This window comes from Lactuca sativa, chromosome 4 (assembly GCF_002870075.4).
Source record: "Lactuca sativa cultivar Salinas chromosome 4, Lsat_Salinas_v11, whole genome shotgun sequence".
Classification (NCBI taxonomy): domain Eukaryota; kingdom Viridiplantae; phylum Streptophyta; class Magnoliopsida; order Asterales; family Asteraceae; genus Lactuca; species Lactuca sativa.
In genome coordinates, this window is record NC_056626.2 from 15,544,193 (window position 1) to 15,572,010 (window position 27,818).

A 27,818-nucleotide genomic window follows, 5' to 3' on the forward strand; every position below is an offset into this window, starting at 1 on the left:
TGAAGAAAACTAAAATTAACAACCGAAACTTGAAACTTACTTTTGAAAATTTGAATAGTTAGTATTCCCTAAATATAAAGAAATATTATTCATATCTAAAAAATAAGGATGGAAAATAAGTTAAGGTTGGAAGAGAATGGATAAAAAAGGAAAGAAAAAATAAAATTTGGGGTAAATTGTCAATTTTACACATGTTTTTACTTTTGTCAATTTAACGCCAACATGTTTTTACTTTTGGTTGACCATTCACCATTTATGTTCAAGCTTCCCTTTTCACTCTATCTCCATCCTCTCCCAAAGTCTTTCTCCTTTTCGATATATCTTTTTCAACTTTAATTTCGTCATCGACATCAGTGTCTGGCATGTATACTAACCCTTCATTCTGTCTTCGAGGTTCATCATTATTTAATCTATCGAATGCATCCGAGGAAGTCAGGTAAATAAATCACACAACTCTCCCCTTTTCTCCCAAGAAATCACCAGTGGACCCTAATTCTCTATTTGATTCCGAGTATTTTCAACCGAAAACCAAATACCCAAACATATTTGAACTGTGAAATCATAAATCTTGAAATGAAAGGACCACGAGTAAATCTAGAAACGGCATATGAAAACAAAATGGTATTTCTACCTGGTAAAGAAAGAAGTTCATTGCATATAAGGTGTTTGACAAAATGTCTCGGCAAGTTTTCTCTAAAATATGGTATTCTCACGTTCTGAACCATATATAATTTGATCTATTAATCCATGAACTTAGCGAGTCACATATGAATGTACCTATAGTCACCATGTAATTAAAAGGAGCAGAAGATAGGTTCATCCTTCTTGTTTATAGCAAAACTTATTGATGTTTCAGGTGTATCGGGGAATAAGGGCACATATGTTTGGCAATTGGCATCCCTCTTTCCCAAATTCTAAAGCCCTCTGCAAATGGCCCCTCGTGGGCTCCCGTCCTTCTTCAAGATCTTGCTTGACCGTTCTGCCCCTCACCTGGTAATCATTTATATTAAGCAATCCAATTTCTATTTTTCTTTTTCCTGTAATTTTCATTATCATGCAATTTTGCAGGAATTGCCACCTGGTTTTGTCCACAAGCACTTGGAGAAGAAGATCCCTGAGAACCCAATACTCCTATCAAGAAATGGAGGGTATGAATGGAGATTAAAGATAAAAAAAGAAGGTGAAATTTACTACTTTGCCGATGGATGGAGTGACGTCGTTGAAGATAGCGACTTGGGATTTGGGGATTTTCTTGTGTTTTGGCTCCTTGATGAATCCACCTTCAAACTTTCAATTTTCAGTCCAAATGGGTGCGAAAAAAATTTCCCCTTAAAAATCCAGGATGAACATGATGACACTGAAGAAGAAGAAGAAGAAGAAGAAAAAGAAGAAGATAATTATGATGATGATGGTGGCAATGGAGTAGAATACGAGGAGGATGACGATGACGATGGTGGTGATATTGATGGGGATGACGGGGATCCTTTCTTTATTAAGATTATATCTAAAGACAAATATACTTTGGTAAGATAAAAGGTATCATAAATAGATTTTTTATTCCAAAAATAAAAAAATAATAATAAGTTTTGTTTACATCAGCGGATTCCGTTGGCATTTTCACGGTTGACCGGATTAAAAGCAAGAAAAAGCATAAAGATGAAGAATCTTAACGGGAAGGAGTGGCCGATGAAGTTGCTTTCAGAGGGCCGTAACTATACAAGATACTATTTGTCAGCGGGGTGGAGTAGATTTCGGCGAGCTAATGAGTTATGTGAAGGAGATAAATGTTTATTTAAGTTTCTCAGAAGCGAAGATAAGTTCTGTCTATCAAAAGTCACCAAGAAAAGTCAAGTTTTGGAGAGGAGGCCAAGAAGGCAGCCACTTGTGGAGGTACGTCTGGAGGTGGTCCTGGGTTTAAAAGCGCGATCCACAGACGAGATGGAGAAGAGACCACATGGAAGGTCATTTAAGAAGAAACGACTCAATGTTGATAAGTAATTTTGAAAAAACAAACTGTTAAGTAATTTTGAAAAAAAAAAAACTGTTAGAGTGGACTAACTTTTATGATGTAAACAGGTTTATGGAAAATGTTATTTTTTATGAGAAACTTTTTTTTTTTCTGGAAACACTGAAATATATTAAAATAAAACAAAAAACAAACCACACTAAGGAAGGAGGTAAGATGCTATTGTATCAAGGTACATCTTACAAAGAAAAATCAAAAGGATAACAAGATCAATTCAACCCGGTTTACACTTGTACACCACCCTAATGTTTATGCCACATGTAGGATAATGAAATCACATCGTCCACAACCGATGTAGGAGAGGGGTGTCTATTTTTGAAGACCTTTGTAACACCTGTCGAGCTAGGCAAATAAGTAATTATAAGTCATAATAACAACTTTTTAAATAGGAAATTATTTAGGATAAATAATATTAACCAAATTATAATATGTGTGACATGTATTTCACGCTTATAAAAAACGTTAAAATCCGACTTCGTATGAAGAAGTTATGTTTCTTCGAAGTTTCGTGATTAAACCAACATGACTCTGCGTATCATAAAAAGTGAGATTTTCACAAATAATTTTTTAGCTTAAGTAATTTAAATAAAAGGCATAGTAGTCGTTAAACCGAGAGCGTGCATATAGAGAACGTCTAAATCTAACTTCATTAGAGGAAGTTATGATTTTTCTAAGATTCAGTGCAACAGTGTGCACATTGATATCGACTTTTAGATCGGTTGATTGTTAGTCTAAACCATCTAAACGAGAGTTGAAGATCTCGTTAATAAGAATTCGTCGATATAAGGAACACCGAGAATGGAGTCTGTACGTAGGAGTTATGCTTTCTACAACAATTTCTAAACAACCTAAGCCTATAAAAAATATACATTTTTGATAGAGTGAGAATTAGTTGTTGGAGTCTAAAGGTAGATCTCGTCGATAACTTTCCAAAAATATAAAGAACGTCGAAAATGGAGCTCATATGATGAAGTTACACCATTTTGAAAATCTAGAAAATCGTGTGCGCGGTGACGTGGCACCACGAGAGGGCGCCATGTGGCATGGTTAGGAGCCGCCTTCCTCCGAGAGACTTGTTGATGTGGCTCCATGATATTTTGACATGTGGCACCATGAGAACATGACACGTGATACCTTATAGAAGATGCGTATGTGGACCACCGTTATTGTGCACGTGGCATGAGCCGAGAGGAGCAACGTCGCAGAAGCGCACGACGTGCACTTGGAAAAACCACCTATAAATAGTCCTCGCATATAAGTTCCTCACCCATTACCCCTAGAGCCTCTCTCTCTCTCTCTCTCTCTCTCTCTCTAGTTCTTCGATTTTAGCACTTTTTCCTTTGTTTTTAGCCTACGGCGAAGCCCTGCGACACCCGTGTGTGCTCAACTAGTTGTAATCTTCGAGTAGGAGTTCCTGAGTCAGTGTTCTACCCGTTTAGATCCTGGTTTTCACTAAAACCTCTGTAAGTTAAGCTACACTCTATTTTCTTTCGGTGTAACTTATATTTATAGTCATAATTTGTTATTATGGACCTATAAATAAGATTTATTAGTAATTCCAAGTCATTATACTGATAGATCTACTTATGGGAGAGGTGCCTAGAATGGTCATGTTGGTTTGGTTGTTGGATTTCATAAAAGCTATTATGTCATAATGATCTTGTTGCCCAACTGTCATATTGGCTAATCCGTACTTGATAGATCTTGATGTAGACATTGGGATTAGTGAGGATTCTTGACTACCATTAGTCACCAGGATCATTACACTAAGACTCTCTATTAATCATACTTAGATCACATTAAGGGAACATCTAAGGTGTTAGACGAAACTCTGCTGTTTCAAAACCTCATGGATCGTCCCTGTTGTTTCAAAACGTTTAACATTTAGTCCTTCCGGCTCACTCCGTTAACATTTCACTGTTATCTCATTTTTCAATATTATATTGCAGGGCAATTTCGTCATTTCAGTTGTAACCTTCTCTCTTTAGAATGAAATGATTACCTATTGTTTGCACGTCAACTCCACTATCCGTCCCTCTCCCAAGAACATAACCAGTTACATTTGTAATCATTAGGTTCATTCCCATCGTAGAAGCAAGAATAAAAATTGGGATTTAGGGTTTAAGATGAAGGAATTGAAATGGTGCTATCAATATGGTGTTTTCGAGAAAAATTTGCAACCGTGAAGGACTTGGGAAAAATATACGACACGATACTACAACAAAACTTGTTTTTTCTTGGTCGATTGTGTTCGCGTAGAGAAATCATCGCCTTTACCCTTTTTTTGAGTTTGCAGAAGGATATGACAACTATTTCACGTTGAAGATACGCCACAGTGGTGTCTTCACCAAAGCATCTGGAAGGAAATATGTTGATGGTGTTGTAGCATATGTAGATGATGTTGACACTGATTTATTTTTAGTTCATGAGCTTGATGACATGGTTCGAGAACTAGGGTATAAAACTGAGCAAACCCTTTACTACCATTTCTGTATCCCTGAATACCCTTTAGACTATGGCTTAATGCCTTTAGGTAATGACCAAGATGTACTTAAAATGGTATCATATGTCCTTAAACACAGACTTATAAGGGTGTATATTGAAAATGGTCAGACAAGGGTAGCTAGTTATTACAAGTCTCCTTCTAAAGTTGTTATTGGAAAGTTGGATCCTGATAGTGTGTCACCTGAAATGAATAAAAAGAAACCTTGTAGGAGAGAAGAAAGATCATGTAGTAGAAAGCTTGATTTAAGCAAGTCTATGAACCCTAATTATGAGCAGTCACAAGTATTAGATGTTGATGAAGGGCATGATTACTCAAAGAGTATTCTGCCATATATAAGGTCACAGGCTAGCAAACAAAGTCATGTCATTCAAGAGGAAGTGGTCAATCATGAAATTGAAACTCAAGAAGAAGTGATCACTAGTTCAGTTGAAACTGAAGAACCAGTGGGAACTTACCATGTAGAGGAACCAAGTTGCCAAGCTGATTAATGACTTTGAACCATTTGTAGAGGATTATTCACTTTATGTTGATTATGATGTTGAGTTTAATGTTCAAAGTTCATGTGAACAACAACCAAAAGTGGATTATCTAGAGGGTATGGTGAGTGATGATAGTGGAGAGGCTTTCTATTCTGAGACTAGACATGGTTCTAAGGGTACTGGAGATGATTCTGATGATAGTGAATACAATGTGGATGAGTCTAACATACAATTTGATGTAGATGTAGACATGAGTGAATTCCATAATGTTGTTGATGTAGATGAACATGGAATCTTATACAGTCATTCAACAGATGAAGGTAATGACATGGTTGATAATGAGTTGGAAGTTATTGCGACTGATGATTATCAATTTGCGGGATTTCATGAAGATGATAGGAAGAGACTGCTAAAATAGTTGAGTAAGTTAAGTAGATTCTCACATGGAGAGGTTCATGTAAAACCATTTCAGATTGGCCAGGTCTTCAAAACCAATCATGATGTTAAAAAAATAAATTAACTAACATGCTATAGAAACAAGGAGGTCTTTATACCTAGCAAAAAATGTCAAAATCAGGATTAGCGTGAAATGTAAAGGTGTTGTAAGTAAGCCATCTAAAGCAGTTGATGGTGGTGGGCCCTCAACTAGAAGTAGGGCAAAGTGCAAGGGTAAAGATGTAATTGCCAATAAAGGTACATGTCCATGGGCGGTCCAAATCTCGAGGGCTGATGAAAATCAGGATTGGTTGGTGAAAACAGTACAAGATGAGCATAAGTATTTGCAAACAAGGGCGGTTAAAGTTTGCACTTCTAGATATGTTGCAAACTTAATTGTTCAACAAATTCAGAGTAACCCTAGAATTCCAGTGAAAGCTTTACACGAAGAGTTGTGCAAGATACTAGAGTTAGGAATGTCATTGCAAAAGGTTGCTAGGGCAAAGACAATGGCTGAACGTATCATTAGTGGGGACTACCAAGTACAATATGGATTTTTAAGGGATTATGTGTTGGAGCTACTAAACACTAATCCTAGTACAACAATTCGGATTGATGTGTATCCAGAAACCTCCCTGTCTATTACCACAAGAGTTTTAGAAGAATATATGTCTGTCTGGGTGCATTGAAGTTAGGATTCAAAGTTGGGTTAAGAGATTTTCTAGGCGTGAATGGTACTTTCAAACAATGGCATATACCCTATAGCATATGTCGTGGTAGAGACATAATCAACAAGTAGTTGGACCTGGTTCTTGGAACTATTAGGAGAAGATTTGGATCTGGGAGCAAATTCAAACTTTACATTCATTTCTGATAGACAAAAGGTATGTATCACCTAAATTTTTTTTCTGAGTACTATTGCTAGATACATTTGGGTAACTGATGTTTCATACATTGACTTTTCTTTAGGGAATAATACCATCAATTGATATGGTATTCCCCAGTGCAGATTACAGGTTCTGTTTGAGGCATATCCAGATAAATATGAAGAAACAGTGGAAAGGAAAAGACTTAAGTGACCAACTTTGGGAGTGTGGTAAAGCAACAACAACCAATCATTTTAACAGAGCAATGGATGAGTTGAAGAAGATCAATGAAGAGGCTCATGCTTGGGTGTGTAAGATCCCAACAAACACTTGGTCTAAATCTCACTTTAGTGGTATGTTTGTAGAAATTTACTGATAAATGTTAATCTTTCCTATTGTGTGTTTACTATATGTGTAATTGTCTTCTCTTAATATCTATTATTCAGGTAGGGCACATACTGATTGTTTGTTGAATAACCTTTGTGAGGTATTCAATTCTAAGCTAAATGAAGCTAGGGATAAACCTATTATCACTTGCTTAGAGTATATTAGAGAGTATCTCATGAAGAGGTTATGTGTTGTGCAAAAGGAAATAGATAAGTGTGAAGGACTTATAACCCCTACTGCAGCTACAATATTTGAAAAGATTAAGACTGATGCAGCTAATTATGTGGAAAAATACAATTGAGCAGGAAAGTACCAAGTGGCAAGCACATGACAAGAGCAGTATGTGGTAAACTTGAGCAAAGTTGCAGTTGTAGGTTTTGGGAGATTACAGGTTTCCCATGTAGACATGTTGTTTGTGCTATATGGGACAAAATTGAAAATGGTGAAAATACCCCACATGTTGATGAATGGGTCCATCCTGTCTATAGGTTATCAACATAGAAAGCCATGTATTTCAACAAAATTGATCCATTGAATGGACGTTCAATGTGGCCTAAAAGTAACTGCCCATTCACTTTACTTCCACCAAAACATAAAACACAGGTTTGTATTTCAAGTAGACCAAATATATAGTATACATGTGAACATGGAATGAATTCAATTTTAACTATAGTATATCAATATGTGTAGGTTGGGAGGCCTAAGAAGAAGAGAATGAGGGGTGTTGATGAGCCAAACAACCATGATGGTAAATTGAGAAGGAAATATCTGGCAGTCACTTGTTCAAAGTGTCATAACAAAGGGCACAATTCCAGAACATGTAAAGGGAAGGGAGGCAGTGGTGAAGTTGGAGGGGGCTAAAAACTATGTTTAGTGGTTATTAAGATGCTTGTGTTGTAGGTCTTTTGAAACTTAAGTCATGTATACTTGTGTAAAGAACTTTAAAACTTTGCATGTAATGGTGTGTATGCACAATTTTGGTAATAAATTAATATGTTATGTGTACTACCCTTCAAAGATCAATTTATAACATTATACATTTCAATTGCAAATCAAAACCATCTTAAAGATGCATTTACAATACACTTAACAATTGCATTTCAAAAACATTCAAGAAATTCAACAATCAACTATAACAAACTACATTCCATTACCATTACCATTACCACTCCGTTACACATTAATCTGATATATAAACAAAATACAACAACACCAATTCCAAAACCCCCTACATAAATAAAACCAAAAAAAGAACACCCATGGATAAAACAACATCAACCGGTAGTTACACAATTGTGCACTCACAATGGCAACCCTTTCTTCCAATCGGTTCATTGATCTTATCAAACCTGGAATCACCATCAATGCCCTAGCACACAAAAGAGGATCAGACCATCGAAGGAACCCACATCTTGTACAGTTCCAAAATTGTCTTCCAGGGTTACGATCCGTCCATGCAAGGCTGGTCCAAGCTGATTTGAGGCCGGGGAAAAATAAAAAATGAGGCCCTCATAACGATTTTTTTTTGTTAATGAAATACGGCATCTCGGAAAATTTTATTAAATTAAAAAGTTAATACAATAACACTTACTTTAGTGACGTTCATTTCTTTTCAAGGTCTACAATTAGTACAAATTAATAAATAAAGTTTCCAATTGCAAAATCTGTAAAAGATATACATAAAGCATGTACACTGAGCTACAAATTTTCAGTAAAAAAAGAAATTCTAAATCATATTTAATTGAACTCTAGAACTCAAATTAACAAAGTACTTAGTTGAATAAAGCCTAGATATAAAACAGTGCTAATAATCAAAACAAATATTAATATATTTTAATTAATAGCAATAATACTAATATTAAAGGGAGGGAAAAAATACAGAGATGGTAATTGTTGGCCCCTTAGCCAAACTACAAGTACGAAAAAAATAGAATACATTGGGCCCTAGGCCTTACAAGTAAAATATATGAAAAACAAAGCAAAAAACAACCTTTGGCCAACTCTAGGTTCGAACTCGGGACGTGTAATATAGTTAATGTAAGTCCCTAATTTGCCTGTGTATCAATCAGATCCGTTTGATGGTGCGGAATCTCAATCAAACGGATGATGTCAGATCAAATAGAAGAGAATGAGAAGAAGAATAATATGAATCTCTGTATGAATTGATTAGAATTAAAGTTCCAGATACAAAAGATTCACACACACAAAAGCTCCTCTCTAGTTTCTCTCTTGGCCGTAAACTCTCTTCTGTTCATCACTCTCTACTCCTCACCCTAACACCTATATTTATACAAGGGGAACATGGGCTTGGTGGACATGGGCCGTAAAAGGGTTTACGGCCGTAAACACTGACCGCAAACCCCACCTGACTGTAAACTCCATAAATATTACAGAAAAATATATTTTCCTAGAAAAGTAAAGTATAAACCATATTTTTGACCCAACAATCTCCCCCTTGGTTTATAGCTTTCTTTACTTAAATGACCCAACAAGCTCCCCTTAAAAAGTAGTTGGTTTTTCTTGTTAATCTTCAGTTGGAGATTGGCTTCAGCGTTAACCTTCGATTTCTTCACAACTTCAAGATGTACTTGATGAATCTTCAATGAATCACTTCATCTTGAGCACTTGAGCTTTTCTTCAAGATTTGACTCTGAACGCACATTGGGTGAGGAGGCTTCTTGTACTGATTCTTGAAAGATGGCACTTTCAGCTTGAGAATCTTCAGAGAGAACATCAGAGAGAAATAATCTTCTGGATCGCTTCAACAGGTTTAAGATAGAAGCATACTAATTGAGGAGGGTTCAATGCAATCCGTCACATAATCTTCAATTTCAGCTTCACCTTGCTTCTGGGGTTAAAAGATTGAATGTTGAAAGAATAATCTTCATTTCTTGCTCCTTCGAATGAGAATTCTTCGATGCTCACGGACGAAGCCTTGGCTCAGAAATCTTCGATACAGTCTCCATGAGTTTCATCTTCACCTAAAATCACTTTTCAAGAAAAAACAAAACTAAAAGAAAACTTAGAACAAAAAGTAAAACAGAAATAACACTATTTTTGATTTTGAGTTTTTTTTTTTGATTTTTGATTTTTTTTAATTTTAATTCTCCCTTAATATATAAATTAGAAGAACACTATGAACAAACTTAACAAAAACAAAAATAATAGATAACTTTAAGAGTGATTTGGGATCAAAGTTGTTGGACAACCTTATTCCACTTATCGGTACCCTTATCTTCACATCTTCGTCTGATCGATCGCCAGTATTGTAGTCCACTTAAACACGAAACATTTGTGACAAGTTTTGGACAATTTACCAATGACATGATACATGCATATATCTAATTGTAACTTTATTATCATGATTGGCCCTAATCCTTAAATAATTTTTTCTTAAGACCATTTAACTGACTACAACTAGGTATATTGTTATCCACCTAAATCGAGCAGCGAGATTTACAGACAATCTGTATGTGTTCAATTTTAAGTGTACTAGAACGTGTTTCCCGCTTCCTGATATGCCCCAGCCATCAAGAACTTACAGAGTACTCCTTACATCGGGTGAGCAGACAATCATTCAGAGAGAGGACAGATTCAGATTGCTATTACTTATTGTTTCAGAGGGATTGAGAAGCAGAAGGTTGCATATACTGTGTACCAGGTCGGATTGGAAATCACGCAAAGGAGACAGCATATGGCTAACAGATAAAAGGAATTTCATATATATAACATACAGAGAAATAGAGTTGCATATGTTGTGTACCAGGTCGGATTGGAAGTCACGCAAAGGAGACAACATATGACTAACAAACAGAAAGAAAGAAAACGATTTTCTACAGACCTAATTTATCGGAATTTACCAGTCACCCCATCCAACCGGAATTAAGGATAGAATCCGCACATCGAGGAAAAGTGAATCCACAGTTCTAGATACAGGTTCTTTAGTGTGACCAGTAGATTCCCATGCATATCTCCCTGCTCAACCTATCCGAGCGACGTGATGTCAGGCTAAACGGATCTAACTAGGTCAATGTTTGTCAAGTCCTTGAATTCCTTAAGTTCAAATCTTCCTAGTCAAGTTCATTTAGAATCTTTCGTGCCTACCAGCGCATCAAACACAGAGCCTAGATAATTCAGATTCATTCCCTTACACAAATTCAGATTGCCTGTTATCACATGATTATATCACTTCCCAAAACATCTCCTGCAAGCACATTCCATTAACACCATATTTTGATTTTCTGATTTTCTAATGTTTTTGGATTTTTTTTAATTAAAATTTTCTAATTTTTGTTTTGTTTTTATTTCTCCCCCTAAATTTGTGCATAGGAGAGAAACGAAAGTAAATGCGCAAATTTAAACTATCCTAAAACAAAAATTAGTCTTTAAAGCGAATCAGCTTAAGAAAAACTCAGAAGTATAGAGAAGAAAACGCAAACAACGTTTGACCGATTGAATCTGCATTAAGAAGGTCTGAGAACAGCAATCATAATCTCACAACAGATCCGAAAATTCTTCATATCATTAAGCACTAACCCCATTTGTGATATCTTCCTTTCTTCCTTTCCCGCAAAAGGACACCTACTCTCAACAAAGGTCTGAATGTTGTACAGTTGAGAGATGTCCCCAATCATATGTCAGGAGCAGCCACTACCAACAAACCGAAGTCTGATGATATTCCTCCATAGCTGCTCCGACACAGAGCGGGATCAGTTGGTCTTCGGAACCCAGTTCATTTTGAAACTGGGTCGACCTTTGTCATTAATGTAGGGTACTCTCTCCCATGACATATCCTGCTTATCACAAACAAAAGATGATGAAATATTAGAGTCATTAGAAGATTTGGGAGTTTTCACCTTTGGTACCCATCTATATTCGGGTTTGACCTATTTCTTGTTCGATCCGATGGGTGCCTTGGCACTTGATTTGGAACTTGAAGCCGTTTGCCTAGATGACTTTGACATAACCGGTCTTGGATTCACTGGAGCATCTCTTGAACTAGACTTTTGGGCCAACATTCCCTTCTTGTTCTTAGGAGTTGGATGCTTGGCCTTGGAAGATTGATTCTTGGCCTTTTGCGCATTCCAGTCACCATTTTCTGAACGTGACCTGGAAGGGTTTCTTTTGAAGTATCTCACACTTGGCGCGTTTTTCCATCCTTGTGCGTTGTAGGGAACGTATGCGCAATTAGGACAATTTTTGGCAATGTGTCCAGGTGTTCCACAGTGAAAACAAGTCTTTTTCTTCACTGTGAAGTTATTTCTTACTGCCCCTGGTGGCGTATCTTTGCCTTGTCTCTTGCTTTTCCCACACGCACAGTTGTAACAGGCACTCTGTTTAGCTTGAAATGGTGGCTTGTATTTACCAACGGTAGGTTGATTAGAAGCAACAGATTCAGAGTTCAAGGGGTCGTTTGTTTGTTCAGTAGAACTCTCCTTGTTCTCATCCTCTGTTACTTTGCCTGCACAAGAAGTAGAAGCATTAGTATCGTTCAACTCAACACCCTCAGTTGCCTTTTCAACAACTGGTTTACCGTATACCATAAATGGTTCTCGGTCAATCTCTTCCTGAGTCAAAGGTATGGATATATAGTTATGATTGAAAGGAGGAAGAACACTATCATACCCTAAACCCTTGTTTTGATTATCTTTGAATTTTAATTGGGTTTCAAATAAGGACTTGACTGTCAGACTTGACGCAGTATAATTTTGGAAACTAATATCTGTTTTTCCACACTTAAGTTTCAACGTGTCAAGTTCTTCAGTTACAGCAGCAAGTTTTCTCTTAATATAGTCACAATTTTCACACTTGTTGCTATACTCTTCCTGAAGCCTCCTAAAGTCTTTGGTTTTTGCTTCTAATTCAACCTTCAGGGGTTTCTGTCGTTTCCTAAGTTGATATCCTTTGTATTTTAGGTCCTCGACTTCTCCTTTTAATAAATCAATTTGTTCACGAAGAATTTTAATCGTATCTTCACTAGATAGTGTACATGAAACTTCACATGATTGAGAACATGAAACTTCATTGACCGGAAGGTTTACAGAACTCATTGTATTTCCACACTTCAAAGCATCAAGTTCTTCAATTACATCAGCAAGACTAAGATGATTGAGATCTTTTGTCTTCTTGATGATAGCCATGTTCATATCCCACGATTTCGGAAGTGAATTCAGTAGCTTTTTGTTTATCTCAAACTTAGACAAGAAGATCCCAGCTATATTCATCTCAGTAGTAAGTGTAGTAAATCGCTGCAACTGAGTTTCGAGGGTTTCTCCAGGGATATAATCGAAAATGTTGAAATTTTGTCTTAACATATCCTGACGACTCTCTTTCATGTTTTCAACTCCCTCGTAGACCTTAAAATAAATTAAAAAGCACAACTAGAAGCCAAAATCAAACTTAAAAGTCAAACCCTTTGATTATAAATCTCAAAAGTCAAACCGAAAAGCTAAATTTGAAAATCTAAAAGTTAAACGAAAAGGTCAAAGTTTAAAGTCAAAGGTCAAACTTGAAAGTCAAAGTCAAAATTTTTAAATAAAAAATCAAAAATAAAATTAAAAAATAAATTTTTTTTAATTATTTTATTATACTATTATTATTATTATTAATTTTAAAATGTTTTTATTTATTTATTTTTTATTTTGGATGAAAAAGGAATTTAAAATTAAAAAGGAATTAAATTTTGGGTTAAAAGTGTCAAAATAGGAAAACGTGTTGCGAGAAAGACGGGTTATAGTTTAAATTTCGAATGAAATGAAGAAGGATTCGGCTAGTTGAGTTGGATAAAGCGCTGAATTGTTGAGCAGGAGGTCGCGGGTTCGAAACCCGGCACCTCCAAATGCGCTTCTGATTTTTTTATATGTGCGAGGCCGAGAACTCAGAAGCCGGAAACGTGCGAGACCGAGTCGCAAACTGCTGAGCCGTATACTTCGAGTCGCGGCCGCAAACCTCAGGCCGTGAACTCCTCGGAAACCCTAGCTGCTGGCCGCCACCCCCTCGCAGGTTACGACCAAAAACAATGATTTTTGCCCTTTTTTGCTCCAAAACTCGATCAAAAACCTTTTTTTATGAAAAACACGAAGAACAAACCCCCCTTATTTTTCAGAGATCTATCCAAAAACGCAAAAATCTTTCGAAAATAAGATCAAATAATGCTCCAAATCTGACAAAATTGACTGATACAACCTTGCTCTGATACCAATTGTAAGTCCCTAATATGCTTGTGTATCAATCAGATCATTTTGATGGTGCGGAATCCCAATCAAACAGATGATGTCAGATCAAATAGAAGAGAATGAGAAGAAGAATAATATGAATCTCTGTATGAATTGATTAGAATTAAAGTTTCAGATACAAAAGATTCACACACACAAAAACTCATCTCTAGTTTCTCTCTTGGCCGTAAACTCTCTTCTGTTCATCACTCTCTACTCCTCACCCTAACACCTATATTTATACAAGGGGAACATGGGTCGTAAATGGGTTTACAACCGTAAACCTGTTTATGGCTGTAAACACTGACCGCAAACCCCACCTGACCGTAAACTCCAAAAATATTACAGAAAAATATATCTGCCTAGAAAAGTAAAGTATAAACCATATTTTTGACCCAACAGTTAATGAAGCGTTTCATCCAAATCAACTACATATGTTTTTGTTTAATTTGTTCGGCGTTATTTGTTTTATATTAGCTAAAAACTATATATATATATATATATATATATATATATATATATATATATATATATATATATATATATATATATATATATATATATATATATATATATATATATATATATATATATGCTAATCATTTTTTGAAGGGGCCCCGAGATTTGGCGAGGCTCGAGGTGATCGCCCAAATTGCCCACCCTCTAGGGTCGGCCCTGCGTCCATGAAGTGATCTTCATTGCTTCATTCCCACATCTGCAAGTCACCATCTTTCAATCAGAAGCGATTGGATGTCGTAAAGGGTGCAACGGTCGACCAACAGTGGAAATGAGTATAGAGATGACGATCGCAGATAAAGGTAAAGGGTTTGCACAAAAACCGTACATGCAATTTCTTTTAAAGATAGAAGGTTACAACTGAAATGACGAAATTGCCCCTGCATTATAATATTGAAAAATGAGATAACGGTGAAATGCTAACGTAGTGAGCCGAAAGGACTATATGTTAAAAGTTTTGAAACCACAGGGACGATCCGTGAGGTTTTTGTAAATTAGGGACCAAACTTCAGATTTTGTGAAACAACAGGGACCTATTTTTGAAGTTTTGTCTTGCTTAAATGATATATGCGTTGTCTCGATGTGTTTAATATGTACATGCAACATGATATAATTATTACCTGGTTAAACTATCTATACTTTATCATACTTAATAATAAGATTGGGCAGTAATGGGTTGTGTCAAATATTAATAGAGATGTCGTGTTAGAGCCGTGTGAGATAGTAGTTGTGATAGGTTAGTGATAATTGTGCAAAATAATAAGCAGTTTCTATCCCAAGTACTACTGTATTGTCATGCCTACTGTGTCTATCCAAAGTATTATTGTACTGTCGTGCTAAACCAAAGTACTATTGTACTGTCGTGCCTGTCGTGACTATCCAAAGTACTAATGTATTGTCATGTTGTCATGTTTACCCAAAGTATTATCATATTGTCGTGCCTAATCATCTAGGAATTATAGATGTCTGCTAATAAAGGTCCTTCTATGTACTCACCAGGTTTCCCATCCCGACCCACTCAATTTCTTGTATCACAGATAACGATACGAAGGTATTGATAGATAATATAATTATTTGTCATGAGATTAAAGGAGTTCGTAGGCTGCTAGAATATTGAAGGGACTCGTAACTCTGATTGATGAGATTCAAAATGTTCTAAAAACTAGAGACAATTTCAGACGACTTTTGTGTTATGAGAAAATGATGATTTCCAACGAACTCGTCGAGTTTAACACAAACTCAACGTGTTGAGTAGAAGCTTCGCGATTCTTGACGCTGATTTGGGGAATATGGGATTTTAATGAAGAACTCACCGAGTTGGTGTCCAAACGCGTCGAGTTGAATCTGAAAACTATAAATAGAGCCGAAAATTAGCCCTAAAGAGAGATCTTACACCATAGATTGATTCATGCGATTATAAACTGTTAGAAAATAGGGGATGAATAGATTGCTTGGATTCTCTGAAAGTCGTGATTCACTATCAAATTGAAGTATTTCAATGGTACAGATCGAACACTCAATTGGATGAAATTCAGAGAATGAAATCTGAGAATGTATGTGAAAATGTTCTTCAAGATGTACCAGAAAAACGACCAAAAGACGAATATATCATTCCTGTCTGAAAATTGTCAATAGACAGTTACAAATTGTCATAAAACTACCAAACCTGTCATTAAACGGATCTCAAGGAAAAAGAAGGGTCAACTTTCTAAATTGGATTTTTGATGCATTTTTTAATTTAGCCAGGGGCTATGCCCCTTGGACCCCTTTGATCTTGGGAGACATTGTGATTCGAAAACTTGATGTTATGACATTTTGTGAACGAATTGTTTAATTAAAAATGTGTTTTTCAAAAGTGAAAAAATTGTTTTAATTTTTACGGTGTTAGAAGTTGGTATCAGAGCCTAGGTTTGAGGGATTCGGGTGCACCTTCGGGCGTATCTGAACTCAAACCGAGGATTTGAGAAAAAATTTGATAATAAAACAAGTTTTCAAAAGAAGAACTTGCGAGATAAACAGAGCAGAGTCGTGTGTACGAACAGCCAGCGCCCGAACGGTGACTTCCCAAAATACCATCATTATAAGTGTTATAATATATGATGTAATATGTTATCTGATGAGCTATGATATGCATGCTAGAGTAGACTAGGTATTCTTATTAGGACTAGAGTGGCTTGATATGTGATGCCTGAGTCTAGGAGTCTTACTGCTACGAATATTTCAAAGTGGTTAGGTAGCAACGAGGAGATTTTGAGAGATCTGTTGCGAGTATCATATGATTAGAGAGAGTAGAGTGCTTGGGACTTGGGACTCTGGGAGGAGGACTTGGGGTGGATGCTGATGTGGTGTGGACGGTAGTATTGGGCCCGTACTACTAAAGACATCGGGTCAGTGCACAGTCCAAGTAAGATTCCTTGGAGTACCAGGGAACAAGTAGGATGGAGTACTCGAGTGTGAGTATACTTGAGCGAGTCCCTGATATTATTCTTATGTTGTATTTCAGAGAGAGAGAGATCATGGTTGGGACTCGCCAGACATCAGGGACCAGTGACACGAGGGTTGAGGATCCGTAGGATCATTCAGGAGGAGGTGGCTGCGGCCATCAGAGCAGAGATACTAGAGATGTTCAGGTCTATCAAGACCACGTTGACAGAGACATTTGATGAGAAGTACGCTGCTCTTTCTGAGGCTGCTGTTGCTACAGCCACTGCAGCCATAGTTACGACGAGGCCGCAGGGTGGTGATGCGTTGCTGTTCCGAGAGTTCAGCAACACGAAACCACCGGAGTTTGACGGGACCCAGGACCCGATTGCGGCGATGAGATGTATTTCATACATAAAGGGGTGTTTCTTCACTTGCTCATCTCCTGAGCATTTGAGAGTCCGGTTCGCGCTGAACCAACTTCGTTTGGGGGCGAAGGACTGGTGGAAATTTGTGACGGCGCACTATACGCCTGCTGAGCTTGCAGCAGTGACCTAGGAGAGGTTCACTGCTATGTTCCGAGATGAGTACGTTCCCCAGGTGGAGAGGGAGCGTTTGGCCCAAGAGTTTCTGACCCTCAAGCAGGGTACTGAGTCTGTTACTATGATCACGAGGATGTTTCATGAGCGGGCGATGTTCTGCCCAGAGTACGTGTCCTCCGAGCAGGCACGTATGAGTCGATATTTGAGCATTATGAAGAGGGACATACGTGAGTTCATGGCGAACTCGACGTACCGGACATTTGCCGAGCTTCAGGCAAATGCCCGGAAGAGGGAGATAGAGCTGGAGACTCAGGCTAGGGAGGAGGTTGAGTCTCAGGGGAGGGATCGACGACCGGTGCAGTCCCAACCGGTAGCCAAGCGGACCAAGCCCGCCGATTCGAGATCAGGGAACCAGAGGGGCAGCACTTGTGGCAAGTGCGGCAAGAGCCACGACGGAGTGTGCAGAGCAGGGTCTTGCTACAAATGTGGCAAGGAGGGGCATTTGGCCAAGGACTGCCCCAAGGGGTTTGCAGTATGTTTTCACTGTAACCAGACCGGAAACCGGAAGACAAAGTGTCCGTAGTTGCGGGGATCAGCACAGGGAGCACCTCAGGGATCTGCCCCTGCCGCCATCAGAGCTACCGAGAGTCGGCCAGTGAAGGCCGAAGCGCCGAGGGCACGAGGGAGAACCTTTCAATTCACCGCGGAGGAGGTCCACGCAGCGCCCGATGTCATGGCCGGTATGTATTCTTTCATGTATTTATTTTGATGTTGAGATATTGTGCTTATATTATGTTATGCGTAGGTACTTTTCTTGTGAATTCTGTACCTGCCTTGGTGTTATTTGACTCGGGTGCGAGTCGGTCTTTTGTATCTTTGGCTTTTAGTCAGCATATCGGTGTTAGTCGTGAGGCGTTGAGCCGGCCTCTGAGAGTTTCCATAGCTGACGAGAGGGTGATTTATGCCACAAAGGTGATCCGAGAGTGTGTATTCGAGATTTTCGGTGTTAAGTTCCCGATTGATTTGATTCCTATTGCGATGGGTGATGTTTGTGTCATTGTGGGCATGGACTGGTTGAGTAGATTCGGTGCGGTTATCTTCTGTGAGCGATAGCTCATGACCATACGAGACCCTAGTGGGGGAGTTCTTACAGTGTACGGCGAGGGTACACGTTCTGGGTCAGCATTTTGTTCGGCCGCTAGGGTGAGGTAGTGTCTACAGCAGGGCTGTAAGGGCTGTGTGGCGTATGTGATGGATACGCGGGTTGATTCAGAGAGACCGAGGTCAGTTGAGGAGGTTCCGATAGTGCGTGAGTTCCCGGATGTATTTACAGAGGAGTTTCCGGGTGTGCCTCCCGTGAGGCAAGTGGAGTTCAGTATCGATTTGGTTCCGGGGGCCGCACCTATTGCCAAGGTGCCCTATCGCCTTGCACCTCCAGAGATGCAAGAGTTATCCTCGCAGCTTCAGGAGCTGTTGGGGAAGGGCTTTATTCGGCCGAGCAGATCGCCGTGGGGAGTGCCTATCCTGTTTTTCAAGAAGAAGGATGGTTCACACCGGATGTGCATTGATTATCGGGAGTTGAACAAGCTGACGGTCAAGAACCGTTACCCGTTTCCGAGGATTGACGATTTGTTCAATCAGTTACAGGGAGCATCTTGGTTTTCCAAGATCGATTTGAGGTCGGGATATCATCAGGTGAGGGTGCGAGATGAGGACATCCAGAAGACAGCGTTCAGGACTCGTTATGGGCATTATGAGTTTGTGGTGATGCCTTTCGGACTCACTAATGCCCTGGCAGTGTTCATGGATCTCATGAACAGAGTGTGCAGACCGATGTTGGATCGGTCGATGATCGTGTTCATCGACGATATTTTGGTGTATTCGAGATCCAGAGAGCAGCATGAGGAACATTTGAGGGAGATCCTCGGAGTTCTGAGATCGGAGAGGCTCTACGCCAAATTCTCCAAGTGTGATTTCTGGTTGCGAGAGGTCCAGTTCCTAGGGCACCTCGTTAACCAGAAGGGGATTTTGGTCGACCCGGCCAAGTTGGAGGCAGTGATGAGTTGGGAGGTGCCGAGGTCACCGTCCGAGATCAGGAGTTTCTTGGGGTTGGCAGGCTATTATCGGAGATTTATCAGGGATTTCTCCAAGATCGCCGTGCCACTCACCAGGTTAACCCGGAAGGGTATTGCTTTTTCATGGGGACCAGAGCAGCAGACCTCCTTTAAGACGCTTCGCCAAAGGCTATGTGAAGCCCCAGTTTTAGCCCTCCCGGAGGGGATGGAGGACTTTGTGGTGTATTGTGATGCATCGATCTTGGGGTTGGGAGCAGTGCTGATGCAGAGAGGGCATGTGATATCATACGCATCGAGGCGGCTGAAGCCTCATGAGACGAGGTATCCCACCCACAATCTTGAGTTGGGGGCAGTGGTGTTCGCCCTCAAGATTTGGCGTCACTATCTGTACGGGGGTCGGTGTAAGATATACACGGACCACAAGAGCCTGAAGTATTTGATGGATCAGCCCAACCTAAATATGCGACAGAGAAGGTGGTTGGATGTGGTTAAGGATTATGATTGTGAGATCCTGTACCACCCAGGCAAGGCTAATGTTGTAGCCGATGCACTGAGCCGCAGGGCGGAGAGCACCCCGCTGCGGGATGTATGTCTGAGATTGACTGTGATAGCTCCAGTGTTGGACGCCATTCGTGGGGCACAGGCCGAGGCTGTGAAACCTGAGATGCAGAAGAAAGAGCGAGCTGTTGGTTTGATTTTAGAGTTCGTTACCGATGGTAGGGGGCTTATGACATTCCAGGGGCGTATCTGGGTGCCGTTTGTGGGAGGAACGCGTACCATTTTGATGGAAGAGGCTCATCGGTGGAAATTTTCGATCCATCCTGGGGCCACTAAGATGTATTTGGACCTGAGGAAAGAGTATTGGTGGCCCTGTATGAAGAGGGATGTTGCGTGGTTTGTTGAGAGGTGCTTGACCTGCCATAGGGTTAAGGCCGAGCACCAGAGACCGCATGGTAAGTTGCAGCCGTTGGAGGTTCCCGAATGGAAGTGGGAACTGATCACCATGGATTTTACCACCAAATTGCCTAGGACTGCCAGGGGAGTTGATGCAATTTGGGTGATTATGGACAGGTTGACGAAGAGCGCTCACTTTCTTGCTATCAGCGAGAGTTTTTCAGCAGAGAAATTGGCAGAGGTGTATGTGAGGGAAGTGGTGTCACGGCATGGAGTGCCGATCTCGATTATTTCAGACCGTGATGTGCGTTTCACTTCCAGATTCTGGAAGAAGTTTCACGAGGAGTTGGGTACTAGACTGCATTTTAGTACCGCATATCAGCCCCAGACAGACGGACAGAGTGAGCGGACGATTCAGACGCTCGAGGACATGCTCCGGGCATGTGTGTTGGATTTCGGGGGAAGTTGGGATACGTACTTGCCCTTGGAAGAGTTTTCCTACAACAACAACCATCATTCGAGCATTGGTATGCCGCCCTTTGAGCTGTTGTATGGGAGGAGATGTCGGACCCCCATTTGCTGGGGAGAGGTCGGACAGCGTGTGATGGGTAGTACAGAGATCGTGCTTCAGACGACAGAGCAGATCCAGCATGTCAGACAGAGGTTGTTGACCGCTCAGAGTCGTCAGAAGAGTTATGCAGACAGACGCCGGTCCGAGCTTGAGTTTCAGGTCGGCGACCTTGTTCTCCTGAAGGTTTCTCCTTGGAAAGGAGTGATTCGATTCAGGAAGAGGGGCAAGTTGGGCCCCCGATATATTGGTCCATTCCGAGTGATCGCGAGGGTAGGCCGGGTAGCCTATCGTTTGGATTTGCCAGCAGAGTTGGGGCAGATTCACGACACTTTCCATGTGTTGCAATTGCGGAAGTGTATAGCCGATGAGTCGGCAGTGGTTCCATTAGAGGATATTCAGGTGGATGCGAGCCTGAATTATGCTGAGAGACCAGTGTCAATCAGAGATTGCAAAATCAAGGTTCTAAGGAACAAGGAGGTACCCTTGGTTTTGGTTCAATGGCAGCATCGGAAGGGGTTCGAGATGACTTGGGAGCCGGAGCGTGAGATGCGTGAGCAGCATCCGGAGTTATTTGCAGAGCGAGACTTCGAGGGCGAAGTCTAGTTCTAGTGGGGGAGAATTGTAACAGCCCGGATTCCCAGGTATTATTTATTCTTATAATTTTTGGTGATTTGTGAGGAGACTAGGCGAGTTGGAGCTCAAACTCGCCGAGTATGATCACGGTTTGGGCACGGGTTCGCGTCTAGACTCGGCGAGTCCAAAAGGTGGACTCGGCGAGTCCAAGCTGTATAATGAAACCATAATTTCCAGGGTATGAGTCCTATTTAAAGGGGCTTATGGCCGTCATTTGCGGCCACCAACCCCAGAGAGAACCCTAAAGAGTCTTTGAGAGTTTTGTGAGAGAGAAGAGGAAGATCCTTGACTATTTGTGGGTGTTTTTGCATATAGAAGAGGATCAAGGCAAGAGGAGACCAAAGAGGGTGTTAATCCAGTGATTCCTGAGCTCAGAGACTTCATTTGAGGTAACCATTCGTTCCTTTCTCAGTCCTTGGTGTAAATCTAAGAGTTAGGGTTTCTTTGTGGAATGATCCATGGAGTAATTGGCCTCTTCTTGTGTTGGTGCTTTAGATCTGGACCCAAAGAGGTCTAGAGACTCTTTTCCCTCAAGCTTTATGAGTGTTAATGGAGGCCATGAGCTTAGAATAGCATTCTAGAGACCATATCATCAAATAAGGCCTTTGGACCTTTGCATGAGCACCAAGATAGTAAGTTTACGTGATGTATGTGCTTGGAAGGACTGGATCTATGAGTTATTGGAACGGATCTGACCTCAGGAGTGAGTTTGAGTTTATGCATGGCATAGACTCGCCGAGTCCGAAGAACAGACTCGGCGAGTAGCATGAAGATTGTCCATAACCACTCAGTGAGAGGTCTTGCCGAGTCAAGGGGTTGACTCAGTGAGTCAGGGAGAGACAGAGAGGGTTGACAGGTGGACTGAGTCAAGCTGGAACTCGCCGAGTTGTTCTTGAGACTCGGCGAGTTGAGTCGTGGTGGCCCCGCAACTCATGCCAGGTGGAACTCGTCGAGTTGGGAAAATACTCGACGTGTCGAGAGAGGATCCCAGGGAATCAGTGGACACGTATAGACTCGCCCGAGTCGCCCTAGTGCACTCGTCGAGTCCGGTCAAGTTGACCGTTGACCGTTGACTAAAGTTGACCAGTGTTGACTTGATAGGGGTAGTCAACCTTAGTTGTGAAAGTGTTAATTAGAGATATATTGTGTTATAGGAGGATTATAGCTCGGGGGATCGAGCGCGAGTGATTTCCGGGATTTGCGAGATATCGATATACGTGAGGTGAGTCTTCTCACTATACTTACCTAGTGTGGTAACAGAGTTAAGAGACAGAGTATTATAGAGTTATATGCCAGTGTGATTGCATGTTATTATGTGTTGTGATTTATTGTGATATGTGATATGCATGATTCAGAGTTACAGAGTTGGGACTTTCGGGACCCTAGAGTTCGGGCCAGAGGGCCCACAGAGAGTTGGGGTTGGAGGGCCCCACTGAGACACATTGACCAGAGGGTCAACAGAGTTACAACCTCGAGTGGCTATTATGTGATTATTGTGGTATTTTGGGGAAACTCACTAAGCTTATGCTTACAGTGTTCAGTGTTATGTGTTTCAGGTACCAGTGATGACCGCGGGAAGGCGCCGGCTTTTTTCGTACACACATATGGGAATTGGATGTATTTTGATCTTGGGAGACATTGTGATTTGAAAACTTGATGTTATGACGTTTTGTGAACGAATTGTTTAATTAAAAATGTGTTTTTCAAAAGTGAAAAATTGTTTTAATTTTTACGGTGTTACACTTTGGTCATCTGTTCTAAACATTATAACTTCTTCATATGATCTCAGATTTTAACATTCTTTATATCCATGCCTTCGTATTTTAGTCTACTACAACTTTCGTTTAGATTACTCATGTTAAAACTAATGTATTTTTACATACGATCTTTATATCCATACGTTTTTTATGAATGCATGTAGGGATATTTTTTTTATAAAATCGTAAGTAAAAATATACTAATTTTAACGAGAGTAATCATAACGAAAGTTGTAGACTCAAAAAACGAACACATAAATATAAAGATCGTTAAAATATGATATTGTATGAAGAAGATACAACGTTCAGAACACAAGACCTAAGCCAAACCACAATACCTACGTAACCAAGCAGTTGAGATCGCGATGGACATAAGCATCAACAACCTCAAACACATCATCAATGATTGTCCCACGTAAGATGTCGTGAGAAAAACTTAAAGAAATCATTTATAAGTACTGATGAGTACAAAAACAAAAATGACTTATTTTGAAACAAAAAAAATATTAAGGACTAAATGTGTACAACAATATTAATGACTAAATACGCACAAAATGAGAAATATATTACTCGGTTAAGTCATTTTTCTCGGATAACCTGGAGTAACCGGTCATAAGGACTGAATATGTACAGTTTAACAAGTTGAAGGGGATAAATATGAACAAGAAAACTCAGTGACCGAATATGTACATATCGAAAAATATATTACCCTTTTAAGTCATTATCTCTTTGGTTGACAATTCATCATTTATGTTCAGCCTAAGGCTAAGGGGAGTGGTAACACTCCTAACACCTTGTCACGTCAGATTTTTGAATGCCACTTTATTTTTGGCCATTTAGCACTTAATATTAGCATTTGGTATGGGGTGGTAACACTTTTAACACTCTATTTTTTTTCTTTTTCTAATTTAATTATATTACTTTATTTTAATATACAAACAGTTTTTGTGCACATATATTAAACAAATTTTATTTTTTTGATTAATTTTTATGTTGTTTGGAAAATCTGGAGTACATTCATCGAACCTGAACTTAGTCCAAACAAATCAAAGCTCTACCACATATATAGCAAAATGCATTTGGTGAGTTCTAATTTTCTACCTTTAATTTTAATTAAGAAAACCAAAATAATAACACTTAAGATTGAATTGAGGTAGCATTTACAAATTGCAATGCATCTTGGAAATTTAAAGCAAATGCCCATCTCACAAGTCTATGGAGAAATATATTTGATATTCCTCCCGCAACCACAATAAAAAGGGCCAGTTAATAAAGTCGGCCCAACAATTTGCCAACAGTTGAGGAATCCAATTGCAAGCCCACTGAAGAATGTAGCCATGTTATGGATATAATTACCAACCTGCATTAATGATAATGATGGTTAAAGAAAATGTTACATATTAATTCCAATAAGCAAAACTTGATGAGAAAAGAACCTACTTTTTCACTAAGTGCAGACTGGATAAGCAATACATCACTTAATACTTGACTCATGATGTCGCCATTGTTGCCATATGTGTCGAAGAAACTAATATCTTGATTTAGAAGTACTTGGACATATCTAGACCTAATAACATTTGTTTGCCTTCCACCGGTAAGAATCCAACATGAAACCTCTGAATGGAAGAGTGATTACAAAATGGGCATTGTGAAAATGACAGATAAATGAGAGTAGATAAGAATATGTACCTATCCAACCAGTAGCAAAAACACCACCAACAATATAAAGAAGGGTCAGAGGCTCAGAGTAAGCTGCAGAAATCATGAAAGTGTATGAATTTACAGTTTTATGATTCTAATCTTATGAACAATTGATCTCATGAAGCAAATGGTTTTAAATCTCATTAGAAAATCCCGATGCTTTAAAATTGATCAGATGATAGGAGAAAATCTAATTACTAGATTCACAAATAACAATATAGTTATTTTCAGAAAACAGCTTCGACAACCACCCAAAGAAAAAATCATCATGAATTAAGGTCTTTATGCTACATATAGAATAAATGATATATGAGGAATTTCATTGAGCACTTGGTATTCGTCCAAACACCATGAAAAGACAACGGTAAATTGTAGAAATCAAACACATAAATCACAAAAATAGAGTATAGGAGTTGATAATTCATTGAAATATGAAGAACAAAAACAGAAACAATGAAGATGCATAATGGAATAGCAAAATAAATCGAGATGTAAAAAAGATAAACAAAAACCCGAGATGAAAGTTACAACGATGAAGGACTGAACACATTTACTCATCTCTCTCTCTAAGATGCTGACAATTAGCTATCGACCCTCTTGGCGCAAGCTAGGGGCGGTGTTCAGCGACCGATGGCGACCTCACTAGCTATGCCCACTCTCTTTGTCAACACCAACATTTATTTATTTATTTACTTTTGGTTCACACAACATTTTTGTACTTTTGGTTGCCATTCACCATTTATGTTCAACCTTCCCTTTTCACTCTCTCTCCATTCTCTCCCAACCTTTTTTTTTTCCTTTTCACCCTATCTTTTTGAACTTTAATTTCGTCATCGACATAAGTGTCTCGTATGTATACAAACCCTTCATTCTGTCTTCGAGGTTCATCATTATTTAATCAATCGACTGCATCCGAGGAAATCAGGTAGATAAATCACACAACTCTCCCCTTTTCTCCCAAGAAATCACCATTGGACCCTAATTCTCTATTTGATTCCGAGTATTTTGAACCGAAAAACAAACACCCAACATATTTGAACTCATAAATCATAAATCTTGAAATGAAAGAACTACGAGTATATCTGGAAACGGCATATGAAAACAAAATGGTATTTCTACCTGGTAATACCGTATTGTTTCTTTATAAAGAAGTTCATTGCATATAAGGTGTTTGACAAAATGCCTCGGCAAGTTTTCTCTAAAATATGGTATTCTCACCTTCTGAACAATATGTAATTTGATCTATAATGTACCCATAGTTACCATGTAATTAAAATGAGCAGAAGATAGGTCCATCCTTCTTGTTTATAGCAAAACTTATTGATGTTTCAGGTGTATGGGGGAATAAGGGCACATATGTTTGGCAATTGGCATCCCTCTTTCCCAAATTCTAAAGCCCTCTGCAAATGGCCCCTCGTGGGCTCCCGTCCTTCTTCAAGATCTTGCTTGACCGTTCTGCCCCTCACCTGGTAATCATTTATATTAAGCAATCCAATTTCTATTTTTCTTTTTCCTGTAATTTTCATTATCATGCAATTTTGCAGGAATTGCCACCTGGTTTTGTCCACAAGCACTTGGAGAAGAAGATCCCTGAGAACCCAATACTCCTATCAAGAAATGGAGGGTATGAATGGAGATTAAAGATAAAAAAAGAAGGTGAAATTTACTACTTTGCCGATGGATGGAGTGACGTTGTTGAAGATAGCGACTTGGGATTTGGGGATTTTCTTGTGTTTTGGCTCCTTGATGAATCCACCTTCAAACTTTCAATTTTCAGTCCAAATGGGTGCGAAAAAAATTTCCCCTTAAAAATCCAGGATGAACATGATGACACTGAAGAAGAAGAAGAAGAAGAAGAAAAAGAAGAAGATAATTATTATGATGATGGTGGCAATGGAGTAGAATACGAGGAGGATGACGATGACGATGGTGGTGATATTGATGGGGATGACGGGGATCCTTTCTTTATTAAGATTATATCTAAAGACAAATATACTTTGGTAAGATAAAAGGTATCATAAATAGATTTTTTATTCCAAAAGTAAAATAATAATAATAATAAGTTTTGTTCGCATAAATTTGGTTACATCAGCGATTTCCGTTGGAATTTTCACGGTTGACCGGACTAAAAGCTGGAAGAAGCATAAATATGAAGAATATTGAGGGAAAGGAGTGGCCGATGAAGTTATGTTTACAAAGCGGTATTAAATATACAAGATACTATTTATCAGGGGGTTGGAGTGAATTCAAGCGAGCTAATGAGTTATGTGAAGGAGATAAATGTGTATTCAAGTTTCTCAAAAGGGAAGATAAGTTCTGTCTAGCAAAAGTCACCAAGAAAAGTGAAGTCTTGAAGAGGAAGTCAGGAAGGCAGCCGCCACGTGTGGTGGTGAGGCAGCCAGCGGGAAAAGTTCCGGCGGCTCAAGTTTCAATGAGATCGGGAGGGCGGCAGGTGGTGATGGGTTTAAAGGTGTGGTCCACAAAGCTAGATGGTAAAGCTTCGGTGGTTGAAGAATTGAAGAGGAAGAGAGAGCGGCCGCCACGTATGGAGGTACGTGTGGAGGTGGTGCTGGGTTTAAAGGTGTGGTCCACAGACGAGATGGAGTTCAAATCACGTGGAAGGCCATTTACGAAGAAACGGCTCAATGTTGATAATTAATTTTGAAAAAAAATATTTTAAAATGGACTAACTTTTATGATGTAAGCAAGGTCACGTCTATGTAAAATGTTCTTTTTTTAGAAACATCACTCATCTGCAGGGACGGACGCAGGAATTGATAGTAGGTGTTGCCGAA

At 39.4% G+C, this 27,818-nt stretch overlaps 1 protein-coding gene across 4 annotated transcripts; it reads left to right on the forward strand.

Annotated features, from left to right (window-relative positions):
- The first annotated feature begins 249 nt into the window (after window positions 1-249).
- LOC111894913 (putative B3 domain-containing protein At5g66980) lies at window positions 250-27,818 on the forward strand. Of its 4 annotated transcripts, none has more exons than XM_042900835.2 (4): window positions 250-436; window positions 26,356-26,492; window positions 26,568-27,023; window positions 27,116-27,818. In XM_042900835.2, exons 2-4 carry the CDS (start codon window positions 26,430-26,432, stop codon window positions 27,680-27,682), a joined length of 1,086 nt encoding a protein of 361 aa, XP_042756769.1. In that variant the 5' UTR covers window positions 250-436; window positions 26,356-26,429; the 3' UTR covers window positions 27,683-27,818. The 4 variants fall into 4 exon arrangements, with proteins under 4 accessions (XP_042756769.1, XP_023746764.1, XP_023746761.1 ...); XM_023890996.3 differs by lacking the exons at window positions 26,356-26,492; window positions 26,568-27,023; window positions 27,116-27,818 and adding exons at window positions 857-993; window positions 1,069-1,524; window positions 1,600-2,107 and having other exon boundaries at window positions 252-436; XM_023890993.3 differs by lacking the exon at window positions 250-436 and adding an exon at window positions 25,490-25,948.